Source organism: Bemisia tabaci, chromosome 9 (assembly GCF_918797505.1).
Source record: "Bemisia tabaci chromosome 9, PGI_BMITA_v3".
NCBI classification, from domain to species: domain Eukaryota; kingdom Metazoa; phylum Arthropoda; class Insecta; order Hemiptera; family Aleyrodidae; genus Bemisia; species Bemisia tabaci.
This window is the reverse complement of record NC_092801.1, coordinates 33,507,797-33,526,642: the sequence shown is the minus strand read 5'-3', so window position 1 is coordinate 33,526,642 and position 18,846 is coordinate 33,507,797. Positions and strand designations below refer to the sequence as shown.

General features: G+C 34.7%; 1 protein-coding gene across 4 annotated transcripts in view; it reads left to right on the top strand.

Moving 5' to 3' along the window:
• Nucleotides 1-17,516, top strand: part of Prosap (SH3 and multiple ankyrin repeat domains prosap) — a 324,904-nt gene extending 307,388 nt beyond the window's left edge. For 3 of the 4 annotated variants that reach the window (XM_019041269.2, XM_019041265.2, XM_019041266.2), the window contains 11 exons: nucleotides 1,552-1,725; nucleotides 2,392-2,593; nucleotides 3,623-3,824; nucleotides 4,528-4,729; nucleotides 5,211-5,300; nucleotides 5,778-5,950; nucleotides 7,085-7,177; nucleotides 8,240-8,537; nucleotides 9,121-9,248; nucleotides 10,216-10,500; nucleotides 11,837-17,516. In XM_019041269.2, coding sequence (XP_018896814.2) covers nucleotides 1,552-1,725; nucleotides 2,392-2,593; nucleotides 3,623-3,824; nucleotides 4,528-4,729; nucleotides 5,211-5,300; nucleotides 5,778-5,950; nucleotides 7,085-7,177; nucleotides 8,240-8,537; nucleotides 9,121-9,248; nucleotides 10,216-10,500; nucleotides 11,837-12,223 — 2,234 coding nt within the window. In that variant the 3' untranslated portion in view covers nucleotides 12,224-17,516. The remainder of the gene's footprint in view (nucleotides 1-1,551; nucleotides 1,726-2,391; nucleotides 2,594-3,622; nucleotides 3,825-4,527; nucleotides 4,730-5,210; nucleotides 5,301-5,777; nucleotides 5,951-7,084; nucleotides 7,178-8,239; nucleotides 8,538-9,120; nucleotides 9,249-10,215; nucleotides 10,501-11,836) is intronic. The other variant, XM_019041268.2, reaches the window with a different exon arrangement.
• The last annotated feature ends 1,330 nt before the right edge of the window (nucleotides 17,517-18,846 follow it).

Below are 18,846 nucleotides of genomic sequence, written 5' to 3'. Positions count from 1 at the left end.
TAAACTAATTTTTGATTCATTTAGCAAATCAGCCTTTTGATAACTCTCTAGTACCAATTGTGGAAAAAGGTATTTAAGCTCAAAAAAACCAACATTGCGTATCAGTACTGCGGCTTAAAGGAATCTTTCTTATACATTGGCTCAAGAAATTTCAAAAATATCAAACAAAACTGAAGTTATTGCAGTATAAAATATTATTGTCGACTGGTGTTGCATACCTATTTTACAAGACAATTTCATAAGAAAACATGTATTAGAGTGATTTATTTCTTACTAAGTCTACTGGTCTGGTACTCAGTTTTCATTTCCATGACAAGAAGGGTGCATGTTTGCTAAATGTATCAAAGCTGCAGAAAATGTGGTATCTCTCCCCTGAAATAAAATTATTCCCATAGTTTTTCGGTTAACTATTGTTGGCTCTTTTGTATCGCAGCATGCTCAAATATTCAAGCCATTCTATGTATGTATCATCTCATGTTCCAGCGTCACTTTTTTTTCTTCTAATTAAAGAGAATGACTGTCGAACCTTCTAGCTCATTTTTTGGCATTTTTACTGATCCTATTTTGCACTAGGTATCCTCAATCAAACAATATTGTTGGAATCTTTTGTGAAGCTATAGTTTAAATTTTTATCTTTATGTAGGTTGCATAACGGCTTTAAAAAAAATATTTTGCTTTTTAAATGTTCCATAGTTGAAGCTTTAGGCTTGAATGAATGCCTGTTGCCTGTCAGTATTTTTAATCCCTTTCTAGCAATTACTCTTCAAATTATTATTTCTTTAAATGCAAAAGGTTATTCAAGGAATTTTCCTTTTCTGTTTCAAGTCAAATCCATTCGTAGATTTCAAACTTATGGATGTAAAATTTATTTATTAATCAGCATCTAATGAATTTAAAACTGATGTTTTTAGTTCTCTCGTCAAATAACAGTCATCTTAATTTTTTCGTCAAAATCTCATCTTTCAGACTTTTGTGTGTTAGAAAATACCTGCTCTATTCATAGCGTCAAAATCTGTTTTTTTCGTGCTGCATTTTAGTAATTTTTTCACCGTGCAAATCTCTCCATTATGTTTCAGTATTTTGATTAATTGAAGCCAGGTACAGGATGCAAGAGCTTAATATTATTTGATTCTTGTAAATCATTTTTTTCGTCTGTCTCAGTCAGAGTATTTTTTTTTTAAATTTTCAGCATTGAAAAATTGTTTTCCCTGTGATTTCACCTCTTTTTCTCTTTTAACACTCTGTCTATGAGGAAACTGTCGTATATTGTAGAAATTTAATTCAAAGTAGCAGTTACATGACTGAAGTTTTTGTATAATTTTAAACTTTTATAAAAGTGAACCATCAGATTGTTTTAATACTGTTTTAATTTAATTTGATTTTGAAAAATTCATGTATGGTGTGTTCCATAAGAAATTTCAAAGCACCAATTTGCTTCCTTTGTTGGAAACCCTGTAACCAGTGTCGCATTAATGCATTTCTTTAATTGAAATCATGAATTTAATATTGATTTATTTATGAATAATTATTCCCTCTCTTATTTGTTCCCAGACAAAAGCATGGGTGACACAAGTGACATAATCAGTGATAGCTCAGGAGTTGGCACATCAAACAGCGATACGACCGTATCGATTAGTTTACCTGGTACTGTGGTTGTTTGTACCGAGAACTACACAGCAACACAACCTGGACACCTGTCAGTCGCTCAAGGAGACCTTATAGAAGGTAAGATTGTATGTCCTAATAGACAGGTGGATTGGTGGTTGCACAAGATGAGAAAGTATTTAAGATTCAAATTGCCTCCTGAAGATGATTTTTTGTAGAAATAACAAAGGCAATGACTTGAATAGGGTGTCTAGCATCAGGATTTTCCCGATTTTCCCTATTCTATCAAGATTTGAGGTCAATCAGAATTTAATCCCGATTTCATCAGGATTTGAGGAAAAATCGGTTGTAAAATCAGGATTTGAGAAAAGTCGGCCGTCCGATCGGATTTTTTTATCAAGCTATTTTTGTGAAGTTATATTCCCCAATTTTTCTTCGCAAAAAATCAGGATTTGGAAAAATTAGGAAATCAGGATTTAGCAGTCAAAAATTAGGAAAAATCAAGTTTTCATCAGAATTTTCCAAAATGAAAAAAACTAGACACCCTGTTAAAAGTTTTAAATATAGTCTAAACTTTTAAAAATCTTTAAAATTTTACCAAACTCTACTTAAATTTGAAAATTATACACTTAAAAAACTGCACTCTAAAAAATTTGCAACAGGAAACAAAAAGCCCTTTTCCCGTTGATTGTCAAATTTTCTTCTCTTTTTCATCTCTTTTTTTTCTTGTCTCTTTATTTTCTATTGTTTATATTTTTTTCTCATCCTGTGCTTTTTTTAATGCAGTGACAGGAGCAACAGACTGTGGCCTCTTGGAAGGAAACATTCAGGGAAATCCAACATCTGGGCTGTTTCCAGCACATTGCGTCCAAGAAATGAGAGGAACGCAGCCAACCACCGCTACCATCAACATTCACCCGAGAGTCTCAGGACGCCGGGAGTCAGTAGTCAATAAGCACTTTGCCACCGCACCACGCCACAAAAAACAGTACGCATTATTACGTTCCTTCTTGATTCTTTACTTAGAAGAGAAAGTTATACATATCGCCTAAAAGCACCTTCGTCACTCTTCCCTAAAACGGAGAATAATTTTAACATCAACTGTTGGCTCTGTTTTTCAAGTCATGGAAAGAAACTCTCAGGAAATCCATTAAATTTCAAACTATGGATTCTTAATGCCAACTATGAAGTTATATTCTCGAGAAAAAAGATACATTAGCAGTGCTCTTTTAAACGCTCATCTATTGCTGTAATTTGTAACCATGTCACAAAAAATAGTACGGATTATTACGTTCCTTTTTGATTCTTTACTTAAAAGAGAAAGTTATGCATATCGCCTGAAAGCACCTTTGCCACGCTTCCTTAAAACGGAGAATAACTTTAACATCAACTGTTGGCTCAGTTCAAGTCATGAAAAGAAACTCTCAGGAAACCCATTAAATTTCAAACTATGGATTCTTAATGCCAACTATGAAGTTATATTCCCGAAAAAAAAAGATACATTAGCAGTGCTCTTTTAAAAGCTTATATATTGCTGTAATTTAAAGTTTGTATTGAAAATTTAAATTATTTCAAAAAGCGTGTTTTTACAAATCAAAAAAAGAAACTTGTAGAAGCTTTGTAGAAGTTTTTAGTTGTGTGTCTTTACTTTTAAAAATGTATGATCCTGTGACAAAGAATTCTCCTCCTCATTTTTGTCTACTATTTTTGAAGACCATGTACATATTTTAGTATCAGTGCGATGGCTGAATTAAAAAAGATGTAGCTGTTTGCTTTGTTGCAATTTTTCCGCCGTACTAATTTTTTTTGAGAGGTAAATCAGCTTAATCTTTCTGAAGTTTTCATGATTTTCCTCTGCATTAAAAAAAAAAAATTGGTAAAAATTTCAAGCTATGAAGTTTGCCTGTTTTCCTTTGAGGAATTAATTCCTTTGATCCTGTGCAATTACAATGTATGGTTTCATGTATGGCCATCGGTATCCTTTTTTGTCCATCTAAGAGCCTTTTTGTTGCGGCAGGTTACCAGCAGAACCACGAACCGTTGTACTGCACCGAGCGAGGCGTGGGTTTGGCTTTGTCTTGCGGGGAGCGAAAGCCACGTCCCCTCTGATGGAGCTCGAGCCGTCGGATCGTTGTCCAGCACTCCAGTACCTCGATGACGTTGACAAGGGAGGTGTAGCTGACCTAGCTGGTCTCAAAAAAGGCGACTACCTCATAGCTGTGAGTATTGAATCCCACAGGCGATATTTCCTTAGAAAAACTGGAAAATAAAAACCCAAGAAGTTTCTACTATTGGGTGATTCAAGTAGATTGCATGTAATAAAATCGATCGGTCAATCTCTTTTCTTCTTGTCCAATTTCACACTCAATTAGCGCAAACACATTCTATCAGAAAACGTAAATCTCACCTGAAATTTTAGTGCACAAAGCTTTTTCAAGAGAATAAAACTGGCTCATTAAATTAAATATTTAATTCAATAATTTTTTATTGTCTTTCCTGTCATCCATGTCAACAGAAAATGCAACTTGAGGTGGAAACAATTGTTGCATACCCTCCACCCCCCCCCCCCCAAAAAAAAAAAAGAAGAAGAATACCATAGCAGTCTCATTCATGTCAGAAAATGCAACTTTTGCGGCAAAAAATTGATTCATGTCAAAAAATGCAACTTTTGCTGCAAAAATTTGTCACTTACAAAGAAAAAACCTAAAATTGTAGTTTAAAAAAGATTTAAAAGCACCTAAAGTGATAAAAAACTGTTTTTTCAATGTATATTTGGAACCAATTTTTTCAATATATATTTGGTTTTAACCATAGTTATTACTCATCTTGATAAATTCATCGTTTCAAGGTATAATTAAGTGTGCACCTATGCATGTATTTAATTTGTAATTCAAATATTTCTGATTTTTATTGTTTCTTCAGATAAATGGAGAGGATGTTTCTGCAGCTTCCCACGAACGAGTCGTAGAACTAATTAGAAGTTCCGGTGACTTGGTTTCGATGACAGTCGTGTCATTGGGTGCCATTCCTAGCTCTAAATCAGCAGCAACACTTTCGGAAATAACTCCTAATCCGCGTCAGTATGCGACCCTGCCGCGGAAACTCAATAACTTTGCGACATTAGGTAAGTGCTTTTTTAGAGAAAATCAATTCATTATCAATAAATTTAAATGACTAATTAACAGTTTTTTGCAGTAGCTAAGTGATTAACGGAAATACTGTATTTTTCTAGACGTCAAGGGAAGAGTCACCTGTCCATCTAGGTGAACTTTTCATGAGAACGAAAAGTAATCAATCGTAAAATAATTATTCCTCCGTTGAACATTCCAGTTGAACATTCCTGCTCAGTTGAACACAGGATTCCAACACTTAACAACCCTGAAAAACGAATTTTGTGAAAAATCAAACCTGTGTTTCATAGACTAGCGTTTCCGTTTTATCAAATTTTCAATATCTTCTTAATCATCAATTTTTCAAACCGGTAGATGTTCATGGAAAAATTAATTCCTCTTATATTACGTTTTTGCGTTCATGCCATAGAATTTTTGGGCGTACCTGTAAAATTAGTGGACTCAAGTTTTCATTTTCTTTGCTTTCTTTTGCAGGTCGTTCTACTGCAGCACCTTTACCTCCTCGTCGGAATCCAAAAACCACTCTAAGCATAGGCAAAGCAAGAGCAAAATCAATGATATTTGGTACGTTATTAAAAAATTTACCTTGACTAGTTTTCGTTCATTCACAGTTCTAAAAATATAGGTACCACCTTTTTCTTGTAGGGCACTCACATTCTCTACTTTATATTAGTATAAATAAATATTTCGTGGGGAAATTTGACACGCGTTTTTCCAGAGGATGGCAGTACAGGAGTTCAAAGAAAACCAGAATTTATTCGTCACTCCTAAGATTTTGCTAAAAGCGAGTCTTTCATGCAAGGACCTAACTTCAATGAATCTCTCCAATCATTCTGTAGAAAGTTACAGTTAAGCAGGTCATATTGGCAATGCGACAAACATAATGGAACACTGAAAAGTACATTATAAATGTTGCCAGTATCAGTGAAACATTTTCAATGTTACCAGCATCAGTGAAAACAATCAAAAGGATAATTTAGCAGAGCTTCCTTTATGAACCTGATCAATTTAATTAATATAGTGTTCTTTCTTGTTTTGTAGAGGACATCAGGAAGGACGAAAAGGAGAAAAACCTAGAGAATCAAATTCGAACGATTTCCATTCGAAATCGGCCAACTTCAGGGAGAATAACCGCTGTTGAGTTAGAGGAGCTTTTCCAGAGACAGCAGAGTGATATCGGCCAAACGAGTATGATGGTCACCTCAGTCTATGCTGTAAGTTTTCCTGTTTATTTCTACTATTATTTTTGTGTCTTTTCTCTTATTTCAATGATGTGTAAAGCAGTGACAAGGCATGAATAATCAATTATCAATATCTCCCCATTTGAAGCTATGGTAAAGAATCGATTATTAAATTGTTTGTTGCAAACACCCTATTTATCGATCCTTTTCCGTAGCTTTAATCAACAGAATAATTGATGCATCGCCAAGCATGCTACGCCACTGGTATAAAGGTTGTATGTATAGTTGCTCTTTAAACATTAAGGCCTCTTCAAGCGACAAGAATTGCATAGGTTAACGAAGCCTTATCATTTAAGAAACAACTATGAGTACAACCCTATGAACTTTCAATGTCTAAGAGATGACCGTCATGGCAGTCTGAAAGCATAATATTTCCTTATTATCATGAGAACAGGCTGAGACTGCCAATTATTTTTTAATATTTTCCAATCAATTTTGAAAGGGGCCATTTTGTCCGTTTTTAGGGCGAAGATTCTTGATTGAAAAATGGATTTTCGATACAATTTGGGAGGAAGCAAGAGTGAGGGCTAAGCCTGACTTACTGTGAAAATAAACTTGCTCAGGATAAACATTTGTTTAACATACCTGCATTTCAATGGCCAAAGTGTGAAACCATGTAGCTCCGTTTGCGACATAGCAAACTTCCTGTCATACTCTATTTTTTTCTTTGGAAAACTGGGCAGCATAATTTCTTGAAAACTTTGTTGAATTTTACTCTCTGTCAGCAGAATATTCTGTATAAATTTCAAGCTACAAAGTTGGCTTGTTTCCCTTCAAAATATTAAAGAAGTAGTGGCAATTTTGAAACACCTCAATGGAGATACGTGGTTTCACACTTTGGCTAATGATTTACAGCTTCGATAATTCAGATGTTTTGAGAACATAGATACGATGAGCGACAACATCAGTTTTGGATCATAAATATGTTCTTTGGGGCATTCAAATGGCGTTGCAGGATGTGATTCTCTTGTTTCTTCCCTCTGAAGTTCTGGTTAGCATCTAGATTTTTACCAGGAAAATAAAATGTTTACTTTTTGCATAAATGTAATTTATTTAATCATCTTCTATTCTTCTATTTTTTACATTTTTTCTTATGTTTTGAAACAGAATGGAATTCCAAGGCCACCCTCACCAACATCCTCTCTTAGAACACCTCGGGTATATGCAAGTGTCGCTGAAATGAAACGTAGCAAAGGAAAAGTAAGTTAACTCTTAATAAATTTTAGTTTACTTTTTGATATTTTTAGAATGAGATTTGTTTCTCTGAGGATTAGATATCTATAAGGGTGCTAATTCTGAGCTGGTTAAGGGGGCATGATATACGGGTCCCATAGGATCCATGAAAGGGGGAGAGTTTGACTGGTAAATTTTTTAGTCATGGTTCCAGGCTTCTAGTAGAATTATTTTGTCCTAGAAATTTGTATATAGAATTAGAATCAACAAATTAATAAGATAGAGATAAAACCTGTCAATACTTGTTTTTTCCCTATGTAGATATCGATGGCCAAATTGCGAAAAATGTATTTCCATTGGGATTTTTCAAAATCTCCACTTCAATTTTATTTTTTTGAATATATACATGCTACCTTTATAGCTTGAAAATTATTCCCAGCATTTTGCTAATAGAGGAGAAATATCAAAGAAGTTTTTAAGCATTTATGTCGACTCGTTTTCCAGAGAAAAAATAAACTGTGACAAGAAGTTTGTAATATCGTGGTCAGAGATGATTGGTTTTGCACTTTGGCTTTTACTTTATTATTATTCAGAAATATTTTTTGCAATTCTTTTTACATGTGATTTGATTGTGCAATGAAAAGGGATCGTAGTCTGTCGAAGTAAAATTTCCAGCAGAGCAATTTTTCTCGAATTGGGTAAAAAAATTGGATGTTGAGGTTTCAAAAGAAATTTCTCTCTCGTGTTGTGATAAGTAAGTTTTGAGCCATTATCATTATTGTTGTGTTCAGAAAGGATTTGAAGCTGCAATATAATTCAACAACTTTGTGGGTTAAACATGACAGTAGAATTTTGAGCAATTTTCTTTTAAAATAATGTTCTGAAACTGAAAATTTCAAACTGAAATTTTCAGTTAATTCAGAAGAAATTCAGTTTAATTTAATATTTTGAAAGGTTTTGACCCAAAAATATATGCAGAGCATTTCAACAACTTAATTTTAATTTTTGTGGACTATACTCTCATTTTCTTTGTCAGAAATGACTGTATTTTCTCGCCACATTTTAATCTAATTTCATGTGTTATTTCAGTCAAATTCTCGGGTAAGATTCAGTATAGCTGGCATTGGTGGCTTGAACGAATTGAAAAGGGATTTCCACAGCACACCTGATCTCACAGGGAAGCTGAACGGTGTTTCGAACGGTGTTTCGACTTTTGCGCCCCGAACACACCGGAGTCAAGAAGATATTCCATCGAAATCGCAGTCATTGCTACCACCTCCCAACCATCCCCCTCCTCCTCCACCCGGTCAGTTAATCAAAGTTGAAATCAAAAATGGGAGTGAGTGTGACTACGGGAGTATCACTTCTTCTGAACATTCAACTAATGGTATGTTTCCATCAATAACGTTTCATCAGCATACATTAAAGTTTTTTTACAGTTTGATTTGACAAGCGTTAAAATTGTACACTGTCTGACCTGAAATACTTATGATTATGAAGGCTGGTTTACGTCAGGATTTTATGCTTAATTTGAGACGTACTTCTTCACCGACTATCAATAAAGAGAGTCCCTCAAACACAGGCAATCAAATTACTCATTATTTTACGATATTATTTTAGCAAAACAATATTAATGGATGTTAGGAATGACAGGTCAGCAATGAGAGACGTAAATGAACTCATGAAGAATAGAGCTAAGAGGGACACAGTAAACAGAACATCCTCATGATTAAGTTTTACATAGTGAAACTTTGACTTATTTTTTGAAAAAAAGAGCCTCTCACACCGTAAGTTAAAAGTAAGCGTTTGTTGCTCGACGGATGAAGAACAAGAGTATCAAGAGAGACAAATGACAAGGGGAAAAATAACTTGTAAGTGAGAAACTGTCCCCCTAAGTTTCACCCCTCTGTGAGATAAAGTACCATAGAAAAGGGAATGTCTAACTGAGGGTATTGTTTTCTTTGTTTCAGTAGGTAAAGAAGGTATCATGTCAAGTTTCAAGCCTACGAACAGTGCCAAGCTGTACGCATCTCCTGAGGATGTTAAAATGGTCGGCTTTCGATCACACTCACTTCCTCCAAGTTCTGCACGACCGCAGGTGATTAAAATACCAAATCGTTTTCTCCCCTCTTTGTTACAAGTAATATTTTAATTTTATGTTTTAATTAATTGGTAACTAAAAACTAGTGGAATTGTGTTTTTGATCTCTCTATTTTTTTTGTTTTTTTGTTTTTGTTTTATACACTTGATAATGAGGCTTATCTCAATGGCAACAAGCAAAAATTGTAATTGTTGTAAGTATTCCGATTCAACCGAAGACTCTCCCTCTAAAATTATGCTAAGGGTGGAGTTAAAGCTCTTAATCTTCAAAGGAAAAAAGTGAAATAAGTCAGAAGTTAGACCTTTTTTTCCCTCAAGTAAATGCTTGCTTTTTAAAATCACATCACTATATCCAACACAAAACATGGTTAGAATTTTATATGATGGCATCTTTTGATGAATGACCACCTACAGGCTTTAATTAAGCAGTAAATGAACAGGGTTTCAGCCTCAGTTTCATGGTTTAGTAATAGGTTACCCTAAACAGCTAATGCCAAAGGACTTAATCCAATTATTCTGTGACGGTCTGAAACTTTAAAAAAACAGAGCGGAAGAAGAAAGGGTTTCAAAGTTCTGAGAGAAATTCAAGCAGTCTTAATTTTGGAGCCATCAATTGATGATATCAGGATCCTCAATAATCCCAAATTAAATAATACAAACTATTGAAACTTTATTTGGACCGGTTATTTTTTCTGGTCTTGGATTTTTCTTTTCTTTTTCTTTTTTGTATGTCTGTTAAACAGAGCTAATAATTTCTGTGATCGCCTCAAATCGTCAAATCTCAAAATTTTATTTATTTATTTTATTATGAACAGATGTAAACCGCTAAAAAAAAGAAGAGAAAAAAATGTACAAGCAACAGTAGAACAGAGAGCATATGACACCATTAATTTTTAATGAAATAAAATAAAGTCTCTTAAAAATGTTAGAAAATAATTCGAACCTTTGGCTTCTCATCTCTCTAGGTACGGAAATCACACAGTGTGAGGTCAACCTCAGTGCATAAGCCATGTGCTCAGAATCAGGTTCCCAACGGCAATCAATATGCGACGACTGCCAAAGTATTCCGTAACTCCAAAAAGCGTTCCGTCTCACCAGCACCCCCAATTCCGAATCCAGATTACAGTTTAAGCGAGGAAGAGTCGGAAAACGAAACTGAAGTGGAAAAACCAGTCGAGGGTAGCGGCAATTCCAGCTCCAACTCCAGCAGCAGCATGCCTCATTCACTCAGTGTTGAGGAAATCCAAAAGGTGCATACTCTTTCACTGTGTTTTTCAGAGGTATGAGAATTATGGATTTCGAGAGCGAAGTGAAAAGAAAGCAATTACAGCACAGCTTTGATTAAGCGGCAATAGATTACTCTTCAAGGTACAAATTTAGGCATTCTTATACATTTTTCCTTTTCAAAATTTCATGTAAAACACGTTTCTCGCAACGGAAACAACTGATCGTAACTTGAAATCAAGATAATAACGTTTAAATTCAGCATTGGTCACAAAAAATTTGCATTTACCGCTCACAAGAAAAATAAAGAGTCTACTTGAGTCAAAATTCGCACTAGAACAGTTTTGGAAGGCTCCCCAATCAAGTAGTGTTTTTTCAACCCTTGTGTTGTTCAAAGTGTAAAAAACATGGAACAGCTGAGCCAAAGCGCTGAGATTGAGGCCGCTATATTTTCATATGACAGAGACTGTTGTGGTAACATTTAGCAAGCCATTTAACTGAAGTAGATTATTGTTTTTTCTATAAGTGAGAAATTGTAATTTATGCATAGAAAAATGTTGATATTTTAGTCAAGAGTTACTTTCAGTAATTTTCGGTGTACAAATCGTATTCTACATGAAATTTTGATGAGATATCATAAATCAGAATGCCTAAATTTCTAACTTGTCTCATGATCCATTGGCGGCAGAGGAGCTTGCAGAATACAAAAAATGCTGATCATTGAAAATGTCTGGTAAATTCCCAAAAAGTGATTAAGTATTTGCAATAGTACGAATATCAGTAGTTAAAATTCACAAAATAATCTTGCAAAAGACAGAATACCAACTTGTATACTTCAGGGTGCTCTAACTTTTAGGTGAATTATTTGCTTCTATTTTCATTACTCATTCCTATTGTTTTAACAAAATCACAAAACTTCCTATTATAGATTCTTCAAAGAAAAAGGAGCCTGAAGGGCCATAGTGCCAAAAATCTTAAAATTGAATTGCAGGCAAAAATGTTGACACAAAAATGTCTAACTAAACTGATTTCATGACCGCTCGAACTGTTTTGTTTAAAACATCTTATTATGTCTTGTTCAAGATTAAAAATGTGCAAATTTCAATTCATTTTTTCACTCATTGTTGCGTTGACCTAAAAAGAATTGAACTGCTTGGTACTGCGTGATATTCTTTCATGATACCGCAGAGTATTCGCTATCAAAAACCCAAATGCTGATTTTTCTGTCCCCTTTTACAACAATTGCCCCCTGAAAATTGTATCATAAAGTCTCAAGGTTTTCTTTCCTATGCATAGTTGTATATTGACTTTTACCGACTGTTATCTTCTTTCAATCAATTTTTTAATTGTTGATTTTTGCAGGTAAGAACACAATTGCGCTCGTCAAAATCCTACCCGAACGATTTTCTACTGCAGAGTATTGAAGATGGTGACAACTCCTCAAGCGGTGTGAGCTCTGACCAAGAGCCGTGTCCGTCTGCGGAAATGACGACGTCTCTCGACTCGTCAACTCTCCCACGCGTGAGTTTGCAGAGGACTGGGTTGACGCGAAACGCAGTGTCCCTGGCTCAGCTACCACCTCCATTGGAACTGGACCTGGAGGAGGTCGTTCCACCACCTCCGGAGTTTGTTGCAGCCAACAGCGCAGCCAGTGGGGATGTTGCCGAGGTCCTTGCTCCACCGCCGCAATTCTCCGATAACCGCCTGGTCACTCGTGTTAGGATCGTCAGTGCTGTACCTAAGCAGTGAGCATTTTCATACCGTCTCCAATGAGCCAAAAAAAATGCCTATCGATTGCCACATTGCCAAATTCGCCGTAATAAAGTGCAAATTTTCTGGAAAACTGAAGAATGTTTTTCTTTGAATTTTTCAAAGATTTTCATTTGCACTTTAATCTTGTGTGTTTGAAAATTACAGGTCATAATATCCTTAACATAAATTGAAAATGTAAATTTTACGGGGGAAACTTGGCAATATTCAAATGCTCAGATGTTGCTCTTTCCTCGCAAGATAGTTATAACCGATTGAAGGAACTAAGGAGATGAATCCTTATCTGATCAAAATCATGGAAAACTGTATGTTTTCTGCGCTCCATTTTTTGTATTATTCAACAATTGCACGGAATTTCGTTTAGCCAGGTACCATTTTGCCCTTTTAGATTACTTAACAGTTTCATGAGTATCTAAGCATAGAGAGGAGATCACCTCAAAGAGGGTGCTGGTTCCAAACTTTAGCTGTGGTTATTTTTTGATACCTATCCTAATCAGCATGAAAAGTAGAATTTTTCTATTACGTGTATTTGATTCTCATGATATTGAGGAAAAACGACTCTGAAATGATGCATTTTCTTCCCTGTCGGTGGTTTTTTCATGAAAAATAGGATGAATATACCTCATGCAACTCCCGAAATAGACTGTATGATCAAGGGTCGTTCCAAGCCTTGCGCTTGTGACTTGGTCAATAAATGAAATGATATTCATGCCGCTTATTTCTGCAATTTGTTGCTGCAGCATAGAAACAGAAAGATCCTCCGTTGAGAAAAATATTAATTTACTCCAGTAACGAAAAGAAGAAACCGTCGTACAGATTCAAGTGAAAAAGTCATGAACTCCTTCATCAGAAAATGAAATTTGATTTCTTCAAGAAAAATCTGACAGTTTTTCAGATGTCATGGATGTGATGTGAGATCCAATTTTATGCCTCGCTTGTTTCACGGTTGTTCGAGAAGGCTATTGCTCCGCTACGTTGATTCAAAAATGTTTCCAGAACAATACGTTGATTGTTGTCTCCTTTCTTATCTCATCAATCAAAAATAATGGCTGATGAATTCAGTATCTTCTTTCCGTTTTAAAAAACTGCTATTTTCCAGATCAATTTGTTATCTTATATAGGATGAAAAAGTCACCAAATTTTTAAAATTAAAGTGAATTCAAGAATAAGATAGTGTATTTTAACCTGTAGTACTCAGGAACTTAGTGGTACCTATTTTAACCGTATTAACTTCTTGTTTTGAGTTTTATAAGCATCCAATTTAAAATTGGTTCTACAAGCTTATCACTGTGGTCAGTCCTAATGTTGTAACGAATCTATGGAGTTGAATAATGGCAATATTTTTACTTTATTAGATCAGTATGATTGATGGTTCGATTGAAATTTGTGGAAATGTTGTTGTGGATATCTGTTGAGTATGTCCATTTATTTCAAATCAACTTAAATGAAAGAAAAGAATAATAATTCAATTTTGTATCATTCCCTAAAAGAAAAGCGCTCGTCTTTCCTGAATCCTTTATTTTGTTCAGTCTCCTTATATGTACATTCCTGAATCCTTCGGAAAGTTTATTTTTTCAAAATTTTCATTGCTATATCTGTGTCTGGACTTTTTAGCCTTTTTTTAATTTTATAAATTAAAACATTCCTGCAAGGGGTCATATTTACTTTTTACAAGTTTTTTGCTGAAGGAAATCGATGATATTTATTAATTTACTTCCCTGTCGATCCTTGAATGAATTGGTAATTTTCGAGCTGGACAGGGAAAAGCCACTCAAACATACAAATCTGCATCCGCACCCTTAAATTTTGTTATTGTTGATAGAATTTCAACTTTTGTTGAATGTTTTTGGTGTTTTTTAAATTGTTAACGTCCTGTACTGTGGTATTTTAAACGTAAGGTTAAATTTTCCTTCCAAAACTTCCGCAAGAAAATTTTCATGCTCTGTTTGAATAAAGAACAGACTCAAATGTTTTGATTTGCTGTCAGAGGGCTCTTTCCATTTTGTACTTTTTTAAGTTTGTAACTATCGATTCTGTGCGTTTTGCGTTAAATTGTTTAGGTTTTAAATGCTAAGATTTTGAGCATTTAAGGCGGCAGAGTAAATTTTACAAGTTGTCCAAATCACTTTTCCCGACCAAAGAAAACAAGGAAGGGCTGTATGAATAGAAATCAGCTGAAAAAAAGAAAAAAGAAGAAAGAGAAAAGAATAAATTGAACGAATGGAAGAACGGAAAAGAAGAAGAAAGAAAGAAGAAATTTGCTGAAGTATCTTGTAATTGGCTATAATGTTTTTTTTTTTTTTTCTAAAAAGAGGAGAACAAAAGGGTATTTGAGTTCTTGGAAACCAAAAGGCGAAACTCAGGAAATGTGTTGGCCTAGTGCTAATTTTTTTTTTATTATCTGTAAAATGAAAGTCATTGAACTCTATCCGTGATAAAGTCTCAAATATTTGCCCTTTAAAGAATTTAATGACGTATCAGGATTACATACTATTGCGTGCTCCAGTTCACGAAATGGAACTTTTTTTTGGAAATAACACTGTTTATGTTTGAGGGAAATAAAGTAAATTTTGAGGGTTAAAGTTATCACTTTTCTAGATTTTTTGCCATTATCAGATAGAATTGGATTAACGGCGGACACAACTGTTCAATGCAGCTGAATAACAGAACTGATCTACGTGCAGCCGCTTCTCTCAAAGTAAAACAAGGAAAAAAGTGTTTGTCTACTCAAGATGTGTAGTTTTCAATTACCTTGACTCATGAGTCTTGGATATTCAAATCAAGAGGCCAAAGAACGATACTGGCAAACATTAGTAGAGTTAAAAATGCTGCATTTTTATGGCTAAAATCGTCAGTAATATTAATGAGTGTGAATCTAAAATGATATTCGGTCGAAATAATTAATGTAAGCAGGAAAGTTTTGAGTTTTTAAATTTTGATTTTATTTAAAACCTACTATTCGTTATCAACATTTTCCAACCTCAAACATAGGATTCCTTTCGTGTCACGATTATAACAACTAAGAATAAACTCTTTAATTATGATAGCAAAATTTTAGAGCAGCCACTAAGTAACTTAAATTTTTTTTCCAAAATGTGTTACAAATTTCTGTTTGCTTTTCTATGTATCTCCTCAACAAAAATTGTTTCCTAAGTGTTGAATCATGGGTATTGAAAACAATTCTTTAAACTAGAAGGTGACCAAAGCCACTCGAGAGTATTGTTTGAAAGATCCAACTCAATTTTTATAATATTTTATATTGTAAATACTTATTCTATTAATCAAAAATCCAGCTCAGAAGATCTCAATTCGTGCTGAAAAATTTAGAATCGATTTCAGTTGAAAGCTTAGTCTAACTTTGAGTAGCTTCACATTTTATCATGGCAGAAGCGTCATAAATATTGGTGTTTTAACATGCTGTAAAGCTGAATTGTTTTCTCTGATGCATTACGTTGATCGAAATCATAATCTTAAAAGTTCACCTCAATTCAGGTACATGTCAGGACATTTAAATGGTGTAAAATCTGATCAAAAGTCAGTCTTTAACAATCATTTCATCAGTATTTTTCCATCATTTTTATTTTTAGAGCCAGTAGCTTTTATAATTTTGTAACGGTCAAGTTTTGAATTTGAGGTAGATTTTATTCTTGTAAAATTACTCAAACTAGGATACTCAGTAGGAGAATTCGTGCCTTTGAATTTTCGTCCAATTAGGGATTACTAGGTCATATCGTCAGTAGTCTCCTAAGATGTGCGATGCTCAGCCCTAGTCAGTTGAAGAGGGACATAGGAATGTCCCTCTTAAGTATTGAAAACAAAGAGGGAACACGTACCCGAAGAATTAAAACAGAAAAAGTTGAATTCCTACACTTATCATGTGTAATATTTCATTCCTCTAGTCAATTAATTTTCTGTATCTTATTCTAAAGGCAAAATAGCAATTAGTACATGCCATAGCTTCCTTGCGATGTGCGAATCCTTTCCTGTGTTTAACGTGTAAGTTAATTAGCTTCTAAGATCAAACGTGCGAACAACTTTTTTGTGAAAGCCTTGTGTTGTTATTAATTTTTAGGTCCCAGAGTTAAGTCGCACTGTACCCCAACATGCTCTCAATGCTTGTCTGTTCGATGCTTACCGATTTCTTTAATTTGGACCTACAGAGCAACCATGCCTTTTCAAACTAGCATCAGCGTTTCCGTACGTTTTTAATGTCAAGTATACCAATTCTTAATCAGATTGCATTCTGCAATAACGAACCACTATCTCTGGCTCTTCCATAAAACCACTTTTTTTGCATAGGGAAACCAATGGCATATATGTATGCTGTTTCTAAAATGAGCCAGAAATAGTGGTTCCTTATTGCAAAATGTGGCCCAATCTCTGGTAGGCTCATCCCATGGTCCATGAAGGTACAAAAAGCGGTGATTCAGAAACCACATACATATTTTGATTTTTGATGTCGGAGACTTCCCTTCATACATTATATTCGAATACTAATCAATGATATTACTTGAGATCATCCCGGACTTTTCTTTTAAGTCGACATTTTAAGCATCGAAATGAGCTTGTTTCCCTCAAAAGTAATGAATAGGAGAGAACATTTTTAAGTATCATAAGTGAGATTTGAGGAATGCCGGAATAAGGGCACATGTAAAAAGTACAGAGTTTTGAGAAAATCGTATTTGGCAGTTCGACATGGTGTCTCAACAAACTGTATGTACCAGTTGCTTAGACCAAAGGCTATTCTTTCAACCTGGAGCTTAAAGTTTTGAAATTCATGAGTAGTTTGAAAAGAAAAAAAAAAATTATGAAGGGTTTATTTCGAGATACGCCCCTCTTCCGGCATGGCCCTCTTTTGTGGTTTCTGAATACAGTTATTAATCCTTGTATTACTCGGACAACTATAAAACGGTCAGTTATCATTCAAGTGAGCATTGAAGGGTTTTATCACAAGTTGAATAGCCTCACCCTTTGTAATGATGTACTAGAAAAGCGAAATGAGATGCGGAGACAAGAGTTATATTTTGACATGACTCTTTGTTGAATCTCATTCCTTGGCAGTCAGTTTCGTAGGGTGCTTTTGGTCAACGTTCTATAGTTGAATAACCTCTTGCCATAAACCGTTGCTCCTAACTCAGTGCTTCAGTTCCATTCCATTATTCATAGTTCAAACAATCTTGTATCTACAATCGTAATAGCTCTGTTTTTATATATTTTTAAGTGTATTGTATACATATTGTACCATTTCCTTGTAATATATATTGAGCAAAAAGTTCTCTTGTTTAATTTGACGCCATAAAATTCCCCCAAAGTAAAACCCCCTTCTAGTCCGAGAGCCCGACGACATTTTGGGACAAACTCGGGTCGCAAGTCTTGACTACTTGAATCTGAACTTTCAATCGGTGGCTTTTATTGATGTAAGCTCGGGCCTTGTATGATCGATCAAATTGAGTAGATAGTTGGACCATGCTTAATAGAAACATACCAAGTCATATCATGTTTGAACTGAGGAAAAAGAGGTTCAGAGTTTTACCCCTCCATATAACTCAAGGTCAATGACGAAGTTTAGAGACTATTTTCGAGTTTTTTTTTTTTTGAGCTTCAAATAGCCCTCAAGGGCTAATCCCATTCAGTTCAGGCTACCAACCCTACTTGCCCTAACCTATTTCATAATAATCCAAATTCCCTCCATCTATAACACTTGGGCAACAGTTCTCCATCACCCCAATTAGTTTCTTGAAACCTCATCATTTCCCTAACTACCATTTTCTTAAAACCATTAATATCCAACTGTTCCCAATTATGGCAACCAAACAACACGTAATCCCTCATTCCTTTAAAGAATAACATCCTATCCACTAGGTTATCCTCACTAAACTTGACCTCAACCTTTCTTCCTACCCTCCTATCCATTATTTCTATAATATCCTTATCTACCAAATTTATCATCCCTTTCCTCATCTTATAAAGTATTACAAAGGTCCTAACTTTAATCAGCAGTTCTATACACAACCATCCTAAACTTTTCAACATTTTTAAGATATTACAGTCCCTATCACATCCTAATATATATCTCATGGCTGAATTTTGCCCTTTTTGTAATGCCCTAATCTCCTTTCCATTTGCTTCTCCTAGCAAAGACATACAATAATTTAACTTTGAACCAACCAGTGAGTTATATATTAGCTTTCTACTATATTTCCCTATAAAGTCCTTAATTCTCCATAACAAACTTATTTTACTCCTAAACTCCCTCGTTATCCTATCAATATGTTTTTTTTAATTTCAAATCTTCAGTCAGCCATATTCCAAGATATTTAAATTCTCTAACCCTTTCTATCACTCTACCATCCATTATCACCTGCCCTTGCCACTTTTTCTTATGGGCTTCAAAAACCATATATTTAGTTTTGGATGCATTCAGAACTAACCAGTTTGCTTTTAGCCACGCTTCTAATCTACCAAGATCCCTATTTATTTTATTTATTCCTTCCCTCTCATCACCTTCACTGTTAAATACCAGAGTATCGTCTGCAAATAGGCTCAGTTCCGATTCCTTAACTACATCCTTTATATCATTAATATATAACAAGAAGAGTAAC